A 23,750-nucleotide genomic window follows, 5' to 3' on the forward strand; every position below is an offset into this window, starting at 1 on the left:
TTCCAAAAGTGAAGAGATTGAGAGAGAAATGAAATCACTATTTTAATAATATCAATTTTGTCCCTATAAAAATTAAAAAAAAAATAATTGAAAATATAAAAATACTATTTTGATAATATAACATTTTTTTTTTCAATGAAATCTAACTAAAAAATAATGAAAATATTTTTTTCTTCCACTTCTTCCTTATCCAAACATAGTGTTAAAGTAAAGCTAGGGTTTTTGGTGTGGCGTCTCTTCTTCGCAAAAGATCTCTCTCAGCAATGGCCGAATCTGCAGCAACAACTAATGCCTCCGAAACCCTCATAGAAGCAGAGCCCTCCACCCAAGACATGGACCTTGAAACCCCAATCGCCGCCACCGAAGAACAACTCCCCGTCGCCGACTCGAAGCGTTCCAGGGAAGATTCCGGCGAGGATAGCGCCGGCGCCAAGAAGCTCAAGGTTGAGAAGTCCCCAGAGGAAGACCGATTGGATCAACTAGAAGGAACTGAGGGAGATAAGGAGTCGGATCGGGTCAGCGTTGGACCTAAGAGTTTCGTATCCGGCGACGATAGCGCCGGCGCCAAGAAGCTCAAGGTTGAGAAGTCCGCCGAGGAAGACCGATTGGATCAACTGGAAGGAACTGAGGGAGATAAGGAATCGGATCGGGTCAGCGTTGGACCTAAGAGTTTCGTATCCGGCGACGATAGCGCCGGCGCCAAGAAGCTCAAGGTTGAGAAGTCCGCCGAGGAAGACCGATTGGATCAACTGGAAGGAACTGAGGGAGATAAGGAGTCGGATCGGGTCAGCGTTGGACCCAAGAGTTTCGTATCCTCGGTGGACATGTTCGATTACTTCTACAAGTTCCTTCATTATTGGGCCCCCAATGTCAATGTCAACAAGGTAATATACTTCAAATGTACCTATTTTGTTTTTTCTTCATCTTATGTGTGTACTTTTTGTTGTGATTTGCTATTTTTTATTATTATTTACTTTGTAATGTAAATATGATTGATTAGTGTTGGTGAATTGAAGATATGATAGTGTAGTGTAACCTCATTTATGAATTTTAGTATCGCTGATGCGGTCATATATCAGCCAATATAGATATGATGTATTGGTGAATATGTGTATTTGAATTCCAAAATCCCGATACGGATAGGCGAATATTTATTTAGGTTTTCTTATATTCTTCTGCTAAGAGATGGTGTAGTGATGTCCCTTGAGTGCTTCTTATGTAAGCTGTTGGTCAGTGGGCTTTAGCAATTCAGGCTTTGTGTCTCATGAAATTGAAGATGGGAGTTGGAATCATCTAATTGATCAGGATGAGATTTGCTTGAAGCAAGTTGGAGATTAGAGGCCGTAGAATTACATGAATAACCCTTTTGGGAAACTGATTTTGGAATTTAGGGAAGAGCAATATTCTTGTCTGTATTTAACTAAGGCTGTGGTGGGTTTTCATGGACAAAAAGAATATAGAAAATGATTCTTTCGGTTAACTAGGATTTTTATGGATTCAGTGGGATTATGTAACTTTGGCATTCTGATGTGGGCTTTGTGTACCCGTGTCTTTTTTTTAAAAAAATTTCTTCTGTATTTTTTTCATGCTTATTAAGCCAATTTGACATATCTTGTTGATGCAACGCACGGTGTCCTTTACATCAATAACTGAAAGTATGATTACATGATTCTGCGAAGCTGCTATACCCTGCACTATGGTCATTTAGCTTTCGCATTTTTAGTGGTTTATCACCTCAATTTGGTTGTGAAGAAGACATCCTTAACCCTTGTGTGGTGCATGAGGAGAACCCTGTAATTATCTATAATTTGCTTGTATAATTTTCCTCTAATTTTGCCTCCAGTGCTATCCAGGGACATAGCCCCACTATGCGTGTTTGCCATAACCTATGCATATATAGTATATATGTTTAATAAAATATTATTTATTTTGACCAAATAAATATAAAATAATTGATAAGACTAGAAGGCAATAACTAATTCCGTAAATTGAAAAGAAAATTGCTAAATAAGTAGTACAAATTCAATCATAGATGAATTCCGTGATAAAAAAGAACACTAAGTTCAATTTTGATAGATGTAATTGAAGAAAAAAAACTATTTAGTTTTGATTTGTCGATTTTTGCCTTTTTATTAAAGTATCTCTGTTTATATTGACTCTTTGATATATTTCGATATGTTGTAATTTTCAAACTAGAATCTATAAAAACGTAAATGTAGCTGGAGTTGGATATACATATTGTTTGGCCCCCCTATCTTGAAATCCTGGCTCCGTCTCTGGTGCTGTCATTTATCTCCCTGGTAATCTCCTAAGGTTTCCTCTTCTATATATTTTGCTGATTTCTGTATATACTAGTTTGGTGTAATCCTTTTGCTTTCTGTACTCTTTTTGGAAGGGTAAACTAAAAGTAGAGTCTTTAATAAATTGGATGCATAAGGTTGTAGATCAATGCAATAAGCTGTATATATAAAATATGCATACGTTTGTTTGTGTTGGAGGAAACTGTCCTTGGTTGCTTGCTTGTTAAATTCATGTAAATTGAGAATAATTTTTGTACATACACTCTGTTTGTTTGGATAGAAAACATTTTCTGGAAAATGTGTTCCTTATTTTCTGGTGTTTGGTACAATAGCAAATGAAAGTCAGCCGAAAATATTTTCCATGGTCAACAGAAAACAAGCTTATATGGGCATAAAATGTTTTCTACTTTTAAAAGTCGAAAAACATTTTATGGACTAAAAGTTTTACCAAAGTCACCACATTATCGCCACCACTCTCACACCTCCACCACCATGGCACCATCACCACGGCCACTGCTAGTGCCACCATCATAGTCGCTATCACCACCGCCGCCACTCCACCACCATGCCACCACATCCACCTTCGCCTTCGTTCCACCCCCACCACCACCAAACATAGAAAAATGTTTTCTCCAGAAAAACATTTGTTGGAAAAAGTTTTCCGTAAAAAATGTTTTCCATCCAAACAAATGGATCGATAATATGAAGTATACCATACAAAATAATTTTTATTAGATAGCATGTGTTTTTGAATTGGACTTGATTGCATGTTTTAGTTTTACTTTGGAGTTTCATGCTACTCAAACTAGTGTTTCCTTGTTTGTGTATTGCAGTTTGAGCAGATGGTGTTGTTGGAATTGCTTAAGAAGGGTCATCCAGAACCAGAGAAAAAGATTGGCAATGGAATCTCTGCCTTCCAAGTCCGGTTCCATCCCCAGTTTAAAAGTCGATGCTTCTTCATCATAAGAAACGATGAATCAGTTGATGATTTCAGCTTCAGAAAGTGTGTGGACCGTATACTTCCCTTGCCAGAAAACATGCTAGCAAAATCTGATGTCAACAAGGCATTGGGAGGTGGTGGTGGAGGCCACGGAAAAAGAGGTGGTGGCGGTGGCGGTGGCGGTGGCGGTGGCGGTGGCGGAAGAGGAGGCGGGCGTGGCCGTGGCTATGGACGCGGCCGTGGAAGAGGAGGTAAGTTGAAAAACTGAGGTGTGATCTGTTCTACCTGTGATGGAGAGGTTGGATATGTAGTAGATGATGAAACATTACCAGGTGGTGTTTTTGTTTTAGTTAATATTTAGCCAAACTGCTATGGTATCAAAATTTTGAATTTCAATAGAATTTTGGAAGATGCCATGTGTCAAAAAGATTTAGCGATTTATTGTTTGCAACAGGAATTTTTGTGATATGTTTACAATTAGGGCTTGAAAGCAGTCTAAGATTTTCCTGCCTGGGACAGTTGGTCCTAATTCATGTGCAGGTTTAAGCAGGCTGAAACAAGAAAATGAGATCACTCTGATGGTAAAAAGATGGCTGTGCCATAAGCCGTGAAAGTAGTGTAGTTGAGTGTGTCCGGCGATCAATGCACAGTGAGTATGCATGATGCTTCTTTTTGGGATGAGCTTCCAGTTCAATCACATCCAAATTGGATGTCCAGTCCAGGTATCGGATGCTCATCACGTTATCAAATTTTTTGTTTGGTTGTAAGTTAATAGTTTAGATGCTGTTCATCTTCCTGCACAATTAATAATAGATCAAAAAAAAAAAAAAAAAAAAAAAGAAGAAAAATTCAAGTGGCACGAGACACATGAGGAAATTTGGGCATGGGCAGCGATTGAATGTATGGCTTGGGACATCTCACAAAACTAATGCATTGGTACTAAATGGCTTTTCAAAAGAATCATACTATACAGAATTAACCCAAATATTGATGATTTAAATGTTAAAGATTTCATCTTATTGACTCCAATTTTTTGGTGAGCTTCTTACATGTATATTATTTATTATTTATTTATTTTTATTTTTTTGTTGTCAATGATAATTCGAAAGCAATTATCAAAAAAAAAAAAAGGAAAGAGGATTTTATTGCAATAATTAAATCCTAGTCTTTTAAAATATTGATGATCATGTGAAAGTAATTTTGTGACCTCCTCACCTTGATCATGACAAATAAATGGAATTGGGGTGGCTGCTGTGCGGGGTGCACAGCAGCCACTGCTGTGCAGTCATTTGGGCCTTTTTTGAAATTTATTTTGATAATTCGAATCGTTCATATTTTAGAATACATCAAGTAAAACATACTTGTAAAAAATCAAAACATACTTGTAAAAAATCAAGTTAATCGAATATCGTTTACCTATTCATCCACTCACATTTATATCTATAAAAATAAATAATAATTGTAATTTAAAATATTAAAATGAATACAAATGTGAGTGGATGAATGGATAAACAATATCCGATTAACTTGATTTTTTACAGGTATATTTTACTTGATGTATTTTAAAATGTGAACAGTTCGAATTATCAAAATAGGCCCAAAAATGGCCCAATTGGCCGCACAACAGTGGCTGCTATGCACCCCCGCATAGCAGCCACACCAATTCCCAAATTAAATTGCAAGATAATCATTACTCCCCGTTTGTTTTCAGAGGTAGAATGGAGAAGATTGATAGTGAGAAGATTAATAGTGAAGGGATTAAGTAAAATTGTGTTTGTTTTGATAATAGTTGTTAGTATAGGTATTGTTAAATTATTTTTATGTAAACTAAATATAAAATAATAAAACAAATAAAAAAATACAAAAACATTAAACATTAATGTTTTTAAAAAAATGCCCGACATGTAAAAAATTTTGAAAAAATAAAAATAAAATAAAAAATTTCCAAAAATAAATAAAATAATAATTTTTACTTAACAAAAAATACAAAAAATTAAACATTAATGTTAAAAAAAAATGCCCGATATGTAAAAAATAAAATAAAATAAAAAATTTCTAGTCCGCCAAACTATTTTTCTAATACCAAGTCTTGGAGGTCCATTCGAATCTCCTTGGGGAGGCCCATCCTAAGCCTGAGTTCACTATTAATCTCCTCCCTATCACTCAAAACAAACACAATATTAGTGAATCCCACCTCACTACCAATTTCAATCTCTCCTCTAACTCTCCAAACAAACGGCCCATGACTCATAAATTATATAATTGAACTATTGTGAAGCTAGTATCGTAACCTCCCCATTTAAATCTTTAACTAGCAATGATACACATCATGAGCTCACCACCACTCCCCTGCAATGGGGAGAGAATAAATTTTGGCAATGATAATAAATAGGAATTACAATCAATAAGTTTTTACTGTTACCCCTTCAAAACTTATCTCTCAATAATGAATGATATTATGCATTTTTCTCTAGTTGTAGACGATAGGCGTGTTACACTATGCATATCCGTGCCACAAATTGAAAGTGATCAAGTAAAGCACTTCATGTAAAGATTTGAGTCTAATTAGAGGATCAATTGAGAATAATACACCGAAGAACACAAAAACTAAATAAAGAGTTGGGCACGAAAAAATAGATGAATGAATGAGATTTTTTATTGTTGGACAGGGGAGATGGTCTATAGTGGTCTATGTAAATATCTTTTAAGAGAGTGAAAATGACAAAGATTTAGGATTTGAGGTGATAAAGTAATCGCAACCCATTTGTATTTTTATTTTTCTCTATCAAGTTTTGAAAATATTTTGCTTTTATTAAGGAAGGCTATCAAAATGCAATATATACTTTTCCGATGAAAAAAAAAAAAAAAAAACTACAATATAAACAAAATTATATGTTGCAGAGTACAACATTTTATTTTAGGGGAAATTTCAAATTCATAAAAATTTTAAAAAATAATTACAGAAAAATTATATACTTATAAATATGAGTAATTATAATTATAATATTTTTGCATGATTGTGTAATAAAATTTTAAAAATACCACGGGTAATTTTCTCTTATTTTTATAAGGAGCCAAAACATAACCTTTACAAAACGAGAGAGTGCAAAAATTTTAATTTTACAAGGCTAAAAAAATGCAACTTTAACTAAATTACAAGGTACAAAATATGATTAAGCCAACAAAATTATATTAATTTGAGCAAATTACATTAATGGTCTCTATAGTTTGAGATTTGTGTCACTTTGATATTTAATTTTTCAATTGTAACACATTTTACTCTAAATTTCAAAACTTGTTCTAAATAAGGATAATTGAAGATACCATTGTTCAATTTCAAGTGCAAAATCGTCAATTTGATAAAATATAAACTAATTTATTTTTATTTTTTTACCAAATTAATTTTTATTGTGTTTTTGGATGATGATTACGTAATAGGTAGTTATTTTTATTTTCATTAAATTGGTTATATTTTTTCAAAAATCAAATATGACGATAACTTTGATATCATTATTAAACTAATCCACTAAATCAAAAATTCTAAAACTAAAAATATTTCATCGATTAAATATATCGCTTACACATTAAAAGCCTAACAACCACTCATATATGATCATCATCCAAACACGTAATAAAAATTAATTTGATAAAATAAATAAATGAGTAAGAAATTTATCAATTTTACATAATTTTATCTTTGGTGAGTAGAAATAGTTTTTAAAAATTTAAAAATATTTTTTGTGATATTTATTCTTTTCAAATTAGTTTATTACCTAATTGACGACTTTGCTTTTCAAATTGAGTAATGGTCTTCAATTGTTTTTATTTGAAATAAAATTCAAAATTTAAGATCAAATATATACAATTAAAAAGTCAAGAATCAAAATGATACGAGTCTCAAATTATAAGAACTGTTAATATAATTTACCTTATTAATTTCCACATCTCTACTATCTTATTTATATGTGTATTATTAACATTCACACATGCACAAAAAAACACAATGATCAATGGTTAATTCATATGATGCATGAGTTGGCCAGTTATTATCAATCCGACGGCTCACAATCTTCAATATAGTTGTAATTAATTGCAAATTACACATTCACAGATACTCATAATCATATAACACATTGCCTCGTCTCTCTCTCTCTCTCTCTCTCTCTCTCTCTCCTCTCTTCCTTATCATCTCTATATTTGTTCCATTTCATGCAAAGTGGCTAATCGGTCATTAGTGAACTACAAAAAACTAGAACGATTCTCTCTCTCTCTCTGAAGAAAATGGAGATGGGAAGTCAGTGGGTGGTGGATGAATGGTCAAGATATGAAGTTATGGCTAAACAAGGAGATGAAGACACTTTCACCTTTCCAACCCAAGTACTTCCTCCACTTGATTTCAGGTAAAATTACGCTGAAACTCTTTTAGGGTTTAATCTCTATTTGAATTTCTCCTTGACCTTTATTCTTCTTTTGTAACATAATTAGGAAAATATATAAAGAAGCATAGTTTTTCATTTTTTATTTTTGAAAAATAATTTACAAACAGATTTTTCATACCAAAAAATTTATTCAGTATGATTTGGTACTAAAATATAGTTGATGTTTTGATTTAAAATGAAAAAATACAATACAACACAAAAACATTCTGTGTATATATATATGTTATCATTACTCTTTCCGTTACAAAAAGGTATGCTCATAATTATGTGACATTATTCTATGAATGTTTTCTATATATAATTTTTTTTATATCTTTAATTTTAAAAATATATATTTTTAAATTATAGTTTGACATCACCTTTTTATGTTCTTGTTCTGTTGAAGTGGTTACTCTGCATTGGATTGTCAGTATGATCATCTTTCAATGCAAGAGAGTGTTGTGGATGCTTTGCCTTTGATGGGGATTTACCCAACTCATCCTTTGTGTTCAACATTGGATCTTGTGCCTAGCCCAAGTGCAATCCAAGGTGATCACTTTTACTTAATTCTTTTGCCACAATTTATAAGTTTTATTTTTAGTATTTTTTAATTTTGAATTAAAATAGATTTGTTAAGATTACACGATCCTAAAAAATTAAAAAAATTCAGTAATACAAAAGAAATAGCAACTTATAGTATATTTTTGGGGACAAAATTTGACTTATTTTCTTATTTAGTGATTTTTTTTTTTAATTTTTAATTTTTTGTCTTTGAAATGATTTAAAATGTGTAGTGTCCTATTTTGACATAGTTTTAGAAAAGATTACTAAAATTGAAAGTAAGTCGAAAAGCTTTTCCACTATCTATTGAGTTTTCTTAATTGTGTATAGAGTTGATCAAACTGTTGTTTGCTGCAGAAGATTTCTTGTTTGGATATGGAAATGGGTATGGAGTTTTGAATCAAGAAAAAAGTCCTGTTGGGTTTGAAATAGAGCCTCATAGTCAGAACCAACCATTGCTACTGTGTGACAATAATGAGGAAACTCAAGAGGAGTACGTTAAAGAAAAGAGGGTTAATAATAAAAGATGCAGAGAGGAGAAGAGTAACAGTTCAAAGACATTGTCAAGAAAGACAATATCTGAGTACTTCTATATGCCAATAACACAGGCTGCAAAGGAAATGAATATAGGGTTGACATTGTTGAAGAAAAAGTGTAGGGAATTGGGTATTCGTCGGTGGCCTCATAGAAAGTTGATGAGCCTCCAAACCCTAATCAAGAATGTTCAGGTACCTTCCTTTCTTTCTCTTGGTCTTAGTGTATGCATATGCAACTTTAGCCCTATGTCAAGTGCAAAAAGAGAGTGATATGGTGCAAAGATTATAAAAAGAAAAAGAAAAAAAAAGAAAAGTTGTTAGATGTGTTAATCGTTGAGTTTCATTAATTATCCTCAACATTTAGCGGAGACATGAATATTTGGATTAAAAAAAAAAAAAAAAAATATTGTAGAAGGAAGAGGCTTCCATCCTATCATTCGAGGGTCTGTCGAGGGAATGTGGGCTCACTTTTGTGCTCATTTTTAGTGATTCAAATGGTTAGACCTGTGGAGTTTGGCAAGTAAATTATTTATGCAAAAAATAGATTTATTGTATATTGGTGTCACATGATTGAGTAACATTTGTTGTAAAAAAAAAAAACTGGATAGTCTATTCTTGAAATTATACTTATCATTCATTTTTTGAAGAAAAAAATGTTTCGATTATGTAGTTATCGAGATTGTGAATTAAACTTAGTTTTTACATAAATAATCTACTTGTTGCACTTCTGCATGATAATTTTCCAGATCATGAGATGCATACAATGTGGGCTTGCAACCCCCATCTGATCCCTCCAATTTGATAATGAACGGGAGAAAATCCTATAATAGTCATTTTAGAATAAAAAACTTTTGTGTTCACATCAATGTTCAAATTATAATACTACATAACTATATATATATGTGAAAGAGAAAGCACACATATAAATGGGTTGTGCTTGTGCAGGAAATGGATAAGGGAGAAACAAAAGGTGCTGAGGGAAGGTTGAAGGAGGCTATTGATCTATTGGAGCAAGAAAGAAAGTTGATGGAAGAGGTCCCTGATATGCAACTTGAAGACAAAACAAAGAGGCTAAGGCAAGCTTGTTTTAAGGCTAGCTACAAGAAGAGGAAGCTGATGGGGGCGGTGGATCCTCACTCTTCTTCTTCTTCTTCTTCTAGCAGTATCCGCGCAAGTAATACAAATGCAACAACTGTAGATTTCTATAGGACTTGGGAAGACGAAGAAGAAGAAGAGGAGATTAGGTCTCTCTTGTCTGACTGCTTTTCTTGTTCAAATATATTGCTCTAAAATCTGAACCTCAATGTTCTGTAGTGTTATTTCTTCCATCTGCAGCCTTTCTTTGGTTGTGTCTACTATAATAGTTGAAGAAACATTATGGAAGGTTGGATTTTGATCAATTCACATTATTGTAAAGGGGAAAATTAAGGTTTAAATTTGGAGGGTGTGGATGTCAATTTGAACATATTATGACACACTTTTGAACTTATTTTATAATTTTTTTTTAAGAGTAACCCAAGGCTATGTTTGATTCCACAAGACTAATAGTGAGGTTTTAATAATCCTATCAAATTAGTGTGATCACTGCTGGAAAAATGACTTTTAGCGGCGTTTTTAAAACGCCGCTATATGTATGAAAAACGCCGCTAATTCCTTTAGTGACGCTTATCACCAAACGTCGAGGACGCGGCCGTCGCTATAAGTTTATGACGCTTTAAAAACGTCGTAAAATTAGTATAGGCGGCGTTTTTAAAAACGCCGCTAAATGCGATAAATAATGATAAAATGACGTCATCAAATATTTAGCGACGTTTTTAAAACGCCGTGATAGATTTTTTTATTTAAAAAAAAATTTCCGTTGGCACTGTAGTGGCGTTTTGAAAAAACGCCGTTATAGCTCTTTTTTTTAAAAAAAAAATTGTTCTGAATCTGTTATATTTAACTAAAAAACATACCTGTAATAAAGCTGAAAAATAACAATAATATGAATAAAATTTTACAGCTACTTCAATATATTGACTAAATAAACATTACATGATTGTGTCTGAACCAAAATCAAACAACAAACACAATCAAAAAATAAAAAGAAAAAATAGGTTAAGTCATTTGCTTGCACATGCAGATGCAATGGAATAGTCAAGCATATTACACATCATTACACTGCAGAATAGGGATTCGTATTCAATTAATCATAATAGGTTCATGTACAACAAAGACAATTTTGAGCAGGATACATTTCCAAATCCCAGTCAACACAAAGGAATGCAGAGACCTTCAAAGTTCTTCAACTGAGGCACAATCCTTCTGTATGGAATGATCGTGTTTGAATTTAAAAAAGCGAACAGCGTTGCAGCTTGAAGCAACCTCCACCACAGTACAGGTATGAGGGACAACTCATTATTCAAGGAAAAAAAGTAAACAAAGGAGCTCCAGATTCAAGAATCAATACCATGATGTGAAGCTGCTGCTTGGGTTGTCGCGATCTCTCCTGGTACAGACAAAAGCTGATAGCAGAACTACACAAAAATTTCACTCGAAAGCTCTTGTAACTGAATTTAGACCTTCAGGATGAGCCAATTTATGCATTGCAGTTGGAGCAATCATGATTGGTGCCGAAGTATGGTAACTAAATTGAGGACTTATTTAAACATAATCTAGAATTATTATGAACTCATTGGAACAGAGAGAAAATCATAAATAAGCTCACATGCAGCCCAAACTAAAATTATCCATGTAAAAGTAAAACAATCTCAGACACAGAGAACTGAGTGATTCAAAAATAAATTTCTTATAAGGTTTTAATTTATAATTGCAACAAATAACTATCAGCCATTAGATCTGGCTTCAGCATTCACTTAAAGAATTCCAAACCATAAAATACAGGAATTAAATTAAGCTTATCAGTACTACAGTAAACTCTCTTTTCTTTTCTTTTTTTTCTTTCTTTTCTTAACTTGAGTTTGAATAGTTCTGAGAAATCTGTAATATTTCTCCATTTTACAACTTGGAAGTCATCAAACACTATATATCTCTGAAATAGAGAGTACTTTTGTGTCATCAATGTAGGATACTTGGAGGAGTACTTCAGACTAGTCAATGAGAAGGAAAACCATTCCAACACCAGTTTTGCCAGTTGCAAATCAATGTTACACTCAAAGTCCAGCGAAGAGTCTCTGGTATATTTTCATTAAACTATTATACCACAGAGTTAGAATGAAGAGCTAAATGTTTGAAAAAATAAATAATTAAAGATTCTCATGAGCAAAATTCCAACTCGTTAATAAAGAATCTGAGCCATTGAGTTATTGCACAAGCGATTCCAGTGAATTGGACATTACTGGTTGAACTGTATCACCTAGATGCATGAAAGAATCCCATAAAATTAACCACTTTTTTTTTTTTTTGTCTTCCATTTAAATCTTCTCTAATTAGCTAAGACAGAAAAATTAGTAGCTTACGATGATCAGAATGTATGTTTCAGGCAAATTTTGCAAGATGGGAACCATGGCATGGAAAATTTGGGCTCTCTTATCCCTGGGACAAATACCTACAAATTGGAGATGTTCTTAGAGAGCTTGCTACTACCATTGTATCACTAAAAGAGTGTCTTCAATCTCATAGACAGGTCTGAAATTTTCATCCCCTAGATTTCATCAATCATATTTAAAAATATAATAATATATTGACATTTTATTCAAATTTGGAGACAAAGATGTGTAGATCAATGTGGCATGACTCTGATACGTTTTTAGAATCAGGTAGAAGGGCCGAATAAGAATAATGCTACTTTTCTCCTCCACCCATGTGAATTATGTGGGGTATTGCAATTACAACATATTTAAAAAAATATTCAATTAGATCTATTACACCAATAAGTAGCTAAAATGTTTTATTCATGCATAACAGTAAATAGGACTACTATAAATCATATACTCTTTGAAAATAAAATACTCCAAAAGAACCTGGATTTGCGGAAGAGGATTGTGAAACAAGGTTATTCATATTAAGGTTATTCATATTAGCTGGGGCAGAAGCATTTCAATGAAGCTTTGAAGGATTGGAAGAACATTCTGTTCCCCTGCAAATGAAAGCAGAAGACAAAATAGAAGGAATATTAAACAACCAAACAGGTAATGACCACATTTGCATCTTTTTCTACATACACGCCATACCTTGATCCAACTTCTTCCCCACTGCTTTGCCTACGCAATGTGCCTGTAACTAAAGAAGAGCCCACTTCAATGATGTCAACAATGCATTATATGAAACCATTGACACAATAAACAAGAAAATCAATTTTCCTTAAAAATACATTGCAGTTTTGGGTAGAACTAGACTTCTCCCTCCTAGAATCTAAAGTCACCAGAACATATCCTGTAAGGCAGGAAGAAAGCACAAATAACTTTTTAAAAAAACTACTAAACTTATGTCAAATGGTTTGCTAACAGACATACAAACTACTTTGAATAAAGTCATAGATTTGGAATATCAATTACTTTCAAATACAAGAAAACATTACAGCATCTCTAATATCTTAATTTAATCACATATTAAAAAACGATTCTAAATAGTATCGAAGCATACCACGTACCAAGAATAAATCTAATGAGCTTATAGTGTTATTCAATTGCGACAAATGCCGATCATTTTTTGCTGAATGGCATAGAAAGAACATGAATACTGCATGCTCACATCCTTGTCATGTGAAAAGTGGTCATTAGAATGTGGGACGCATGCTACAAAATGCTCATCATCACCAAAAATAAGGGCAAGTATTATTCTATTATACCTTTTTTTTCCCTCCTTTGGTTGAAGAATTGAAAACGATCCAAACAAACCAGACATTCGCTCTAATGCCGTCTCTGAAATGGATCTTTTGAACATCTGTAAAGCAAGATGGGAAGTTAGCAAAGGAAACAAATTCACTCTCCAGTAGACTTGTGTGTGTCTGACTTATTACACCCACATTCTCAATTAACCCTCTAACTTATTGCACCAATATTCACATTAACCCTCAATATGCCAAACATGTCCTCATTCCTAATGTCACACATTAACCCTCAATAAAAATGAGATATAATGAAATAAAATAAAAGTACCCATGATCAATTACCCTAAAACAAACCATGGTCATGTCTAGCAATTTTAACTTAACATGAGATAGGATTGAATTCTACAAATCTTGCTCCCAATACAAGGACATTTCAAACGTGAAATAAAATATATAATTTTAGGATATTGATAATCTCATAACTATTAATTTCAAGCAAAAATCTCATATAATAATCCAATCTACCAAAACAAACATAACCATAAACATTATATTCGGACAAATGACCTTCTTTAATCACTTCATTATCATCTTTAAGAAAATGTACCAAATCTTTTTCAATCCCACTAAGCAGCAAAGGGCTGAAGCATGCAAGAATCTGTAATTCATCATAAGCAAATATTAAAAAACAAATTGTAACATGTTTCTTTCTTCTTTCTTCTTTCTTTTTTTTCGGTTCTGCAGTTTTCTGACTGGAGAATGGAAAATGTTCAAGATACAAAAAGCCGATGGACAACTATGATACCAACCAAAGAGAATACCTAAAATTGAGATAAAAAATGGAATTATAAGGTGACCACGGCTTTTAGAGTGAGCATTATAATCGAATGAAGAGATGATAACTGACAAAGTACCAGTACCACTGTAGAAGCATGACTCACAATTATACTGCAAACACTTGCATCAGTTAGTTTTAATTTGCAAATGGACATAGTCAGCCATCTAATCAGTTTTCTTACAGTCAGATTCTGCCAAGAAAATAACCCTTATCCACACATCATTACATGTACCCCATTCATGCATGTATCTGTAGGCATGAGCGCATGTGCATTGATTCATAAAATTTCTTGTGTATCACCATGATAGGCTCAACAAAATTGATCAAATCCTACAAACCAGCAAAAGATAATGTCTATATAACACAATCAACCACTTCAAAATAGCATCTAGAGGAACAGAATGTTTTACCACTAGAATATTCATGCAAGCCAGAGTAAGTTGTGTATTTCCAGCCGATTTCCGCAAGTCAGCCTCCAAAAGGATTTCTTTCACATGCTCCTTGTTGAAAAGTACATATGAACATTTCAGAGAGAGTGAGCTAAGAAAATCATAAAGTCGATGTTTCTCGCCAAGAATCTTAAGCAAATCATCCTGCAAAAGGATATCAATGTCTATAAAATCATCTCATAGACAAAAGATGGAATTTAGTTGTATTCAGATTTATTTGCTTACCTGAGAACTACAAGCTTGGTGAGAGCTAGTATTTGGATCAAGTAGAATTATCAAGATCTTCCAATCTCGTTTGCAGGAATAACCTCTGGCCTTATGCGTTTCTCAAATTCGTTGTCGGGAGGAACTTCCTATAGGAAACCATGATGCATAGACACACATGTTGTTAGGAAGTTATATTCTTTCTTCATGTACTTAGCAAATCCTTGAAAGTGCAAGAAAGTGCAATATTAGGAGAGATTATATCAATTATCAACTGATAATATACTTAAAACTTTCAGAAGATAGTGCGGAAGAGCATTAGTGTCCAACTGCAACAAACATTTATCTGTCGGTTCATTTTTTTGTTACTTCTCACCATCTCCCTTTTCAAATAAATTTATCAGAGATGGGCTTACCGGCTTTGATGGCGGTGAATTCTCACCATCTTTCTTTGCTGAAGGAACCGATTTCTGTCTCGCTTTTGTTTGCATCAGGCTTTGACCCAATTATCTCTCCCCCCTCGGAGTCCTAAATCGATAGACAAATGAAGCACAGTTAGTTAAACCCTATTAAAAATGATAAAAATCAATTCCACTACTCTCGTCAGATTGTTAAGATGTAGAACAAACCTTGGAAGATTCAGCATTTGTCTCTAGTTTTAGGGAATCTTTCCTACCCGTTCTTCCCTCCTGGAAGATACTCAACCCATGGGACAAACTGTTCACATCACAAGCAAGAATAACTACATGAAATTTGATTAAAACAAAAGAGAAAAAGAAAAAAAGAACGAGTTGTCTACCTCTTAGACGATATAACAAGCTTCCCATTTCGGTACATTGGGTCATTGTTATTCATCAAATGATCAGATATCGCGGATACCACAATCTCTTCTATGTAATTACCGAGAACCATTGCGTCTGCATTGCAGATTGAACCGAGATCATCACACTCAAGATCATTTGCAGCAAGTACTTCGGCAATGTGATTTTTGTTATCCTGAAACTGGATAAGCTTTGTGTCCTCTTCCAGTTGGTCTTTCCACCTTACAAGATGAATCTCGTCTTCGGGTGGCTTGATCTCAATGTTATAAGGAAACAGAAGAGCTATTCTGTCATCCACTTCCTCACAATCTTCATCTGGGTCCAACATCCGAGAGCCAAGTATTACAACTGATCCTGATAGTTTCTTTAGCACTCTGTCGAACAATTTGTAGAGTCTTTGGGATTGGAGGAGCCTCTCGACATCCCTGATGTAGAGAATGATGGAACTGGTTTCGGAAACTGAGACCAAAACCTGCAAGAATCTTTCTGGTCAGTAATCTCTGAGATACCTAAAAGCTACATATTCAGGAATCATCTAATGCTTCGTTTGTTTTAACAGAAAATATTTTCAATATTTTTTTTTAAAGTAGAAAGCGTTTTTTTATGTTTTGGTTGCGATCTTGAAACTAATGTGCTAGTGATGTATTAATGTTGGTGGTGGTGGTGGGATGGTGGAAGTGGGGTAGTAGGATGGTGTTGGTAAGATTGTAGTCCACAAAAGGTCTTTCACCTTTCAAAATTAGAAAACATTCTGTCCAAATAAATTTATTTTTCATTGACTTTCATTTTCTGTTGTTCAAAACACCAAAAAATGTGAAAAATATTTTCTAGAAAACATTTTTTGTCATAACAAATGGAGAGTAAATTAACAAAATTATCCAAAAAACAACATGCATAAATGGTATAAGATTTTGAGTTTTGAAAGAAGCAACTCGGCTATGGTTATACTACCTTGAAAAGTGACTGTAAGAAGAGTTTCTCATCAAAAGACCAACTGCTTATGCGCTTGAGAGGAGCTAAAAAACCAAACAAGTCTCAAGAATCAGTAAGAATAGCAAAGCTAAATCTTGACAGTAACTATTAAGCAACCATCTGCATACAACAGTATTAATGGGCATGAGTCTCGTGCCCCCAATTGACGCCTGTGAGACTTAAACTAAACTCATGACCTCCTCTCCACCAAACCACTTGGGAGTAGGCACCTTGCCACCAAGTCACCACCCTCGGGGTGGTGATTGATGTTGTATTAATCTCAAGCTTATGGAAACATCAGTTAGCCCAAAGAGCAGGGGTAGAGAATGCTTATAGCTTCTTTTTATCCTCTTACCCCAACATTTGTCTGATACAAAGCATTATTATGGGTTAGTTCTCAATCTAAATTGAAATATTTGTCAACAATAAAGCTTCAGTCAGTGATACAAAAGAGTGCTGAATCAATTCGTCAAATGTAAAACAGAATATAAATGGAAAACTTTAGAATATAGCATGAATTGATAACAATAATAATAATAATAATAATAATAATAATAATAATAATAATAATAATAACTAAAATGCAGAACATAACAGCAGACCTCATCAAGGATGTCATTCATATACGCAAAAGCTCGAGTAATCAGATTCCCTCAAAAATCAACAATCAAAAGCCTAAGCAGGAAGAAGGCCATACCCAAAAAAAAATCCCAGCGAGTCTTCATATCTCAAACGAATAATAAAAACTCTTAGATCTGAAACATGTATTTTTGAAAGATAATCTCATATCTACAGGATATTGTTTCGAATGAAAAAATTCAAATCTCAAACAAATATTTTTGAATGAGAAATTTCGAATCTTAAACATATATTTTTGAATGATAAATCTCAGATCTGAAACATATGTTTTTGAATAAGAAATTTCAAATCTCAAACATATTTTTGAATGAGAAATCTCAGATCTGAAACATATGTTATTGAATAAGAAATTTCGTAACATGAAGACATTGGTGCTTCAAACTTCAAATCTTACCTTCTTGAGGGGGAAAAAGAGATGTCCTAGTCTCAATAACTGTAGCGGCATTGCCTTCAAGGAACAAGAAGAACCCCAAAACACAACAATCTAGGGCTTCCTTTACTGTTCGAACTCAGATCTCACAACATAGTCAGGCAAGAGGAGAGTTGATCCAAACCCTAGGAGAAGAATAGACGGAAGGAAGAGCTTGAAACAGAGAGAGAGAGAGAGAGAGGATACGAAACTGAGATTGCAGACGGTGTTGCTCACCGAGCTGAAGAAGGATGAATCGCAATCTCTGAGACCGAAGGGTTTAGAGAGAGAGAGAGAGAGAGAGAGAGAGAGAGAGAGCGAGTGAGACATTTGAGGGATCAATAATGAAGGTTTGAAGAAAAAGAGAGGTTCTGATTCTCAGAGTTGTGGAGAGAGTGGGAGTGGGATAACATGGTAAGACACATTTGAAGGCGTTCAAAAACGACTTCTATTAATAAACGGTACCGTTTTAATTAAATCAAAATGCGACGTTTATAAAGCGTCGCTAAATATTAGAAAAAGTGACGTTTATAAAAACGCCATTAAATAAACGCCGCTAAATCCCATTTTTCCTGTAGTGGATATTCACAATCCCACCCTTACTCCATTACTAATAATCCTACAAATTTGTTGGATTAATTATCCATTGGATTAATAATCCTAAAACAAAAACATGCCACAAAAGTCTTGGTCATGACAAACTTATTCACTAATGTAATGTTCAAGTCTTCACTTCTATATGTAATGTAAAGTGGTGCTTGTGAAGTTTGTCATGGAAGAACTAACTAATTGCCCTTTTTAAGTTGGAAAAATAACAATTCATTGACTATTTTAGAAGTTAATCATAAATCAGTGATAAAATTTATAAATATTAATGATTAAAATTATAAATTTTTTCTTAAATTTGTAATAATTTTATGAAACTACCAGTGTAATAATTTCCCTTTTTAAGTTTACCAATGGGACTTACATAATAGATTCAAATCAGTTTGCAAACAAAAAATCCTCTTCATATTGCAATCCGTGAACAAGGTGCGGCAATTTCACATTTTAAGTTACCAAGGGACTCACATAATGCATTCAAATCGATTAGCAAATAAAAAACCCTTTTCATATTGCAGTCCATACACAACGTGTGGCAGTAGAGGCGGTTGGGGTTGGGGAGATAACGATGCCAACGGTAGTTGAGAGAGAGGGTAGTGGTGATAGAGGGGCGATGGTTGGCAAGAACAGAAAAAGGAAGGGGATAAAAAAATAAAATCATTTGATTGCGACACAATTATATTGAAAAGTCTAGCAGTCTAAGCCATGTTTGATTACTGTAATAGGCTACAAGATTCAATCAGTAATTTGATAGACCTCATATAAAATTTTCCGCCTCTCTTCATCAAATTTAAACATACACAACCCAAAAACCAAAAAAAACAAACACTAAACAATTACAGAGATTACATATATAAAATACTTCAATTTTGTCCCTTTTTCTCATACACTCATCTTCTCCATCTCCCTCCTCAGAGCATTTGCTCTCACCAAGCTCCCGATAGTATTCACAGCCAACTTCAAGTCCTCCAATGGATTCCCAGGCGCAACCTTCTTATACAAGTAACTATCAAAAGTCATCTTTTGTACATACTCGTCGGCACACATTTCCACAAACGCCTCCCTAGCTGGATTCGACCTGTAAAACACCTTCTGCAACACATCCAACACCTTATACGTCGGCCAATACATCTTGTCCCACTTCTCCAAGTACTTCCTCAGGTCCCCCTCCTCCACCATCCTCTTCCCATTCTCCGACCCCTCCACTATTGCCTCCGCGCACATCCTCCCACTCTTTGCAGCAAAATAGATCCCCTCGCCCGAGCATTTCGTCACGTACCTGTTGGAAAAACAATGCATATATGCTAATACAATATGTTCTATAAAACAGAAAGCAAACAAACATTGGAGGCACCACTCCAATGATGAAGAGCTACTACAGAGCTGATGTTAAAAAACCATAAACCAAACATGCCTTCACTAATAATTTATTGGAAAAATTTACACATTAATGATCAAATTTAAATTTTTTTCATACATTTCAAGTTCCCACTGATGGCTAATTTACCCTAATTTATTTTTAAAAAAATTATATAGATTTCATTCAAAATTTCCCGACTTGGTCCAGGCAATTTGTGTGGGAAGGACCTCACCCTTAACAAAATGTTGGGCGCCCTTTGGACCGAACTCAACCACAAGTCCAAGAGGGATCTAAATATGGATAATAACACATCAAGATGGTTGATCAAAAGTAATTACAAATACACGAGTGTAATTTTTTCTTATGTAAGAAACACAGCAAATGTTACAACACCTCACCCCCATAAAGATTTTCACATTTTGTAAATATTTACTCTATTTCTCAATGAATGATAATTTTTCCATCTAGATAAAATAAATCAAATCAAATTTCATAAAAAATAAGATAAATTATACCGATAGTTTTTATATTTTGACTCTAATATCATTTTAATCCCTATAATTTCAATAGACTTTTATGTCATTTTTGTCTATGTAATTTCAACTGGTTTGATTATGATTCAAATTTATGATTTTATGCCAATTTGATCTAATTTATAATAATTGTTAATAATTTTTGCACGTAAAACTGTATATATTATGTTCTTAAAAACAAAATTATAACTTTAACTTTCAAGTAACTTAACCCTAATCAATTCAGTGAACATTTTACTTTAAAATTTCTAATCAGCGTTATTTTCTTTTAGATAAGTGTTATTAGTTGAATTAAATTGACAAAAAATCAAAATAACTGAAATTATAAGAACCAAAATAACAATGCACGAATTACTAATCTAATTTGCCCAAAAATCAAAAGTTTTAGCTATCATTCATCCATGAAATCAATTTGACATTCAGTTCCAATTTTTAGTTCAAAGAAAAGATAGACCAAAAAACTTACCCAGCTGCGTCGCCGACGAGCGCGACTCTGTCTGCGATCCGGCGAGGACGAGGGTGTTCCGGTATAGGATGAGCCTCGACCCGGATGATCCGGCCGCCGAGAATCTTATCCCGGGCACGGTGCCTCGTGGCGGTCTGAAACTTCTTGATATCTCCCTTGTGAGTCACCGTTCCGGTACCAACAGCAACATGATCACATTTCGGAAAAACCCATCCATAGAAATCCGGCGAAACATCATCTCCAACATACATCTCCGCGAGATTCTCATAATACTGCATTTTCTCATCCGGAATCTTAATCCTCTCCTGAAACGCAATCGCGTACTCATAATCCCCTGCTTCGATCGACTTAGCCACTCGGGAATTAGCTCCGTCGGCGCCGATCACAACGTCCACTTCCAACTTCCGCCGCTCGCCGGCGCCGCCGGTTTTGGAGTCGTAGCCGGTGTAGTGGAGGACGTAGGGTTCGTCGGAGGTTTTGGGTTTGTCCATTTTGAGGAAGAGACCGTTGATCACGGCGGCGCCGGAGGAGGCAGCGCGGTCACGGAGATAGGAGTCGAGGATTTCGCGGCGGACCATTCCGATGTACTCGTGAGGCTTTAAGGTTTGACCTATGTCGACCGCCACATTGGACGGAGAGATCATCTTCATTTTGGTGACTCGGCGGTCTATGATGTCTAATGGTAGGTCGAACTCTCCGACCATACACAACGGTATGGCGCCGCCACACGGTTTGCAATTATCGAGCTTTCGTTCGATTAAGTAGGTCTCGATGCCGCCCTTTGCTAGGGTTTCGGCAGCGGCGCCACCGGCCGGTCCGCCGCCCACGACGGCGACGCGGAGGTTCCGGCCGGTGATTTTGGGGCTGGATTTTCCGGCAATGATGTGGAGTCTTTTGTGGGTCGTGGTGGGTTTGGAGAGAGAGGTGGGGTGGTGGCGGTGGTGGTCCGCCGTGTAGTAGCGGAGTCCGACGAAGGTTTTGAGGGCTAGGGAGGCCATTTTTTGGGGTTGGAGGACGGTCGAGTGGGGAGTGAGGGGCGGTGGTGGTTGAATTGATACTGTTTTGTTTTGTTTTGTTTGTTTTATTGTAAATATTTTTGGTGGATATGATTTGGGATATTTTGGAGGTTTGGACCGTTGGATTTGTGAGATGGACGGTTGTGATTTGATGTGGATAATGTGGTTTGGATTTTCGTCTGGATGATGATGTATGGTATGATAGTGTAATTTACTGTGATATTATATGGCTCTGATTTTGCATGTGCTATAGAGTGGCTAGAATTGTGCCACGCTGGGGTACTTTTGGTGAATTGACACGTTCTTGTTATTCACCACCGTCGTGGTGGCCTCAGAAGTTCTACAGGGGTGTGTCAAGTTTGATTTTAAGAGGTGCAGGATGTTTGTTTTGTTTAGGAAATTTTCTTTGAAGATTTTGTATGGCACTTTAATTGATATTTGATTTTTTTTTTTTTTTGGTATGTGGTTGAATTTTATTGGGTGTTTTAATGGTGAGTCCCTTTTTTGAGTATTTAAATGTCAACTTGAGGTTTTGAGGAATACGTGGGTGTGTGTAGAGTGTGGTTTAGACAATTTAAAAGTTAAATTATAAATTAAATAGTAGATTGGTAGATTGGTAAATAATCAAATTGTGATTTTGGTAGTTTGGGACGAATTAGTAGATTGAAAAATATATAATACTAATTTGTATAATATTTTTCATATATATAATACAAACTAATTTTACATACTAATATTTTTTATGAGCAATGATTGGTGGTCACAAATTTTGTGACTCAAATGGCCCGAAAATGTTAAAACGACGTCGTTTTGGGTACGAAACAACCCTAAAAATGTCAAAACGACGTCGTTTTGGCATTTTCGAACTATTTGAGCCACAAAATTTGTGGTCACCAAATATTTTCCATTTTATATATATATATAACTATTAATGTGTAACACATTTTACATCCTAAATCTCTCTAACTCATTTTCACTTTTTTTTTTTTTGGTGAGTATTTGTTTTTACTTTAGTATTACATTAAATGTTAAAAAATATATATGTATTAACTACAGCAAAGTGGAGCAATTTTGAAGACAAATTATAAATTTTAAAGTTTAATTCACAATTAACGGATAGAATGATGTGAATTGGTGTTGATCGGTACTGTTTTAACAGATTGAGCGGTATTTTACACATCCCTAATGGGGTGTACAGTAATTCAAATAGTTTATTTTATACAATCTTTTGATATATTATTTATTAAAAAATTAGTTTACTTTGATAATTATAATATTTTTATTTTATTGTATTTGTCTTTAAAAAAAATGATTTATTTAAAATATATATATATTATTTAATTTTTTTGAAGATAAATGAGATAAAATGAAAATATAGGAAAATTTATTCATAAATCTCATAGAGGAATGTTGATCCATATACTCTTAAGAGTTTTTTTATGAAGCAATTAGTTGTTTTTATTTTGAAAATTTGTATTTATTTGATTTGATGTCATTTGAGTTTATGTGAATATCCTTTTGTGATTTATTTTTATAATTTTTTGATTCATTTTTTGGATGAAAATGAAAACGTAAGTTGTGAAAGATTTTTTTGGGGAAATTGGTAGCTAAAGTGTTGGTTATAGAATGTGGAAATCTACATTTATGTTAGTGTGATTTTTTAGTGTTATATCAGAGTGCTACATTTGGAAAGAAAAAAATACACTAAGAAATTTTTGTATGTTATATTGATTGGAGTATTACGTTTAGAAAAAATACACTAAGAATTTTTTTTGAAATGTTACATTATTATGTTTGAGAAAAGTACACTAAAAAATATTTTAGGGTTCGTTTGGCAAGAAGAGTTTGGGGCTTTTTTGGCTATTTTAGCCATAAAAGACAAAATAGGCTATTTTAACCACAAAAAACAAAACA

At 34.1% G+C, this 23,750-nt stretch overlaps 4 protein-coding genes and 1 long non-coding RNA gene across 11 annotated transcripts; 2 read left to right on the top strand and 3 right to left on the bottom strand.

The window, feature by feature from the left end:
* Positions 1 to 113: 113 nt before the first annotated feature.
* LOC114315107 (DCL-like protein) lies at positions 114 to 3,667 on the top strand. Its single transcript, XM_082866597.1, has 2 exons — positions 114 to 884; positions 3,134 to 3,667. The coding sequence occupies exons 1-2, from the start codon at positions 264 to 266 to the stop codon at positions 3,506 to 3,508; spliced, it is 996 nt and encodes a 331-aa protein (XP_082722723.1). The 5' UTR covers positions 114 to 263; the 3' UTR covers positions 3,509 to 3,667.
* On the top strand, positions 3,433 to 10,269 carry LOC114309310 (uncharacterized). Of its 5 annotated transcripts, none has more exons than XM_082866598.1 (6): positions 3,433 to 3,572; positions 3,760 to 3,962; positions 7,458 to 7,640; positions 8,065 to 8,207; positions 8,577 to 8,947; positions 9,701 to 10,269. In XM_082866598.1, exons 3-6 carry the CDS (start codon positions 7,522 to 7,524, stop codon positions 10,043 to 10,045), a joined length of 978 nt encoding a protein of 325 aa, XP_082722724.1. In that variant the 5' UTR covers positions 3,433 to 3,572; positions 3,760 to 3,962; positions 7,458 to 7,521; the 3' UTR covers positions 10,046 to 10,269. The 5 variants fall into 5 exon arrangements, with proteins under 5 accessions (XP_082722724.1, XP_082722725.1, XP_082722727.1 ...); XM_082866599.1 differs by having other exon boundaries at positions 3,435 to 3,572; positions 3,781 to 3,962; XM_082866601.1 differs by lacking the exon at positions 3,433 to 3,572 and having other exon boundaries at positions 3,781 to 3,962; positions 8,580 to 8,947.
* Positions 10,270 to 10,740: 471 nt separating this feature from the next.
* Positions 10,741 to 12,450, bottom strand: LOC145789602 (uncharacterized). The gene is made up of 2 exons (XR_014327698.1): positions 11,205 to 12,450; positions 10,741 to 11,119 (listed from the first exon to the last, which is right to left on the bottom strand). It is a non-coding gene; the product is annotated as an uncharacterized LOC145789602 (long non-coding RNA).
* Positions 12,451 to 14,091: 1,641 nt separating this feature from the next.
* Positions 14,092 to 18,309, bottom strand: LOC145789604 (uncharacterized). Of its 3 annotated transcripts, XM_082866605.1 has the most exons (8): positions 17,844 to 18,309; positions 15,817 to 16,310; positions 15,647 to 15,734; positions 15,434 to 15,545; positions 15,039 to 15,166; positions 14,775 to 14,957; positions 14,468 to 14,694; positions 14,211 to 14,347 (listed from the first exon to the last, which is right to left on the bottom strand). In XM_082866605.1, the coding sequence occupies exons 1-4, from the start codon at positions 17,892 to 17,894 to the stop codon at positions 15,456 to 15,458; spliced, it is 723 nt and encodes a 240-aa protein (XP_082722731.1). In that variant the 5' UTR covers positions 17,895 to 18,309; the 3' UTR covers positions 14,211 to 14,347; positions 14,468 to 14,694; positions 14,775 to 14,957; positions 15,039 to 15,166; positions 15,434 to 15,455. The 3 variants fall into 3 exon arrangements, with proteins under 3 accessions (XP_082722729.1, XP_082722731.1, XP_082722730.1); XM_082866603.1 differs by lacking the exons at positions 14,211 to 14,347; positions 14,468 to 14,694 and adding an exon at positions 14,092 to 14,184; XM_082866604.1 differs by having other exon boundaries at positions 14,213 to 14,694.
* A 796-nt stretch (positions 18,310 to 19,105) lies between these two features.
* Positions 19,106 to 22,111, bottom strand: LOC114315105 (Pyridine nucleotide-disulfide oxidoreductase family protein). Its single transcript, XM_028261672.2, has 2 exons — positions 20,821 to 22,111; positions 19,106 to 19,740 (listed from the first exon to the last, which is right to left on the bottom strand). Exons 1-2 carry the CDS (start codon positions 21,816 to 21,818, stop codon positions 19,344 to 19,346), a joined length of 1,395 nt encoding a protein of 464 aa, XP_028117473.2. The 5' UTR covers positions 21,819 to 22,111; the 3' UTR covers positions 19,106 to 19,343.
* Positions 22,112 to 23,750: the final 1,639 nt, after the last annotated feature.

This window comes from Camellia sinensis, chromosome 4 (genome assembly GCF_055761805.1).
Source record: "Camellia sinensis isolate YWXY chromosome 4, ASM5576180v1, whole genome shotgun sequence".
NCBI classification, from domain to species: Eukaryota; Viridiplantae; Streptophyta; class Magnoliopsida; order Ericales; family Theaceae; genus Camellia; species Camellia sinensis.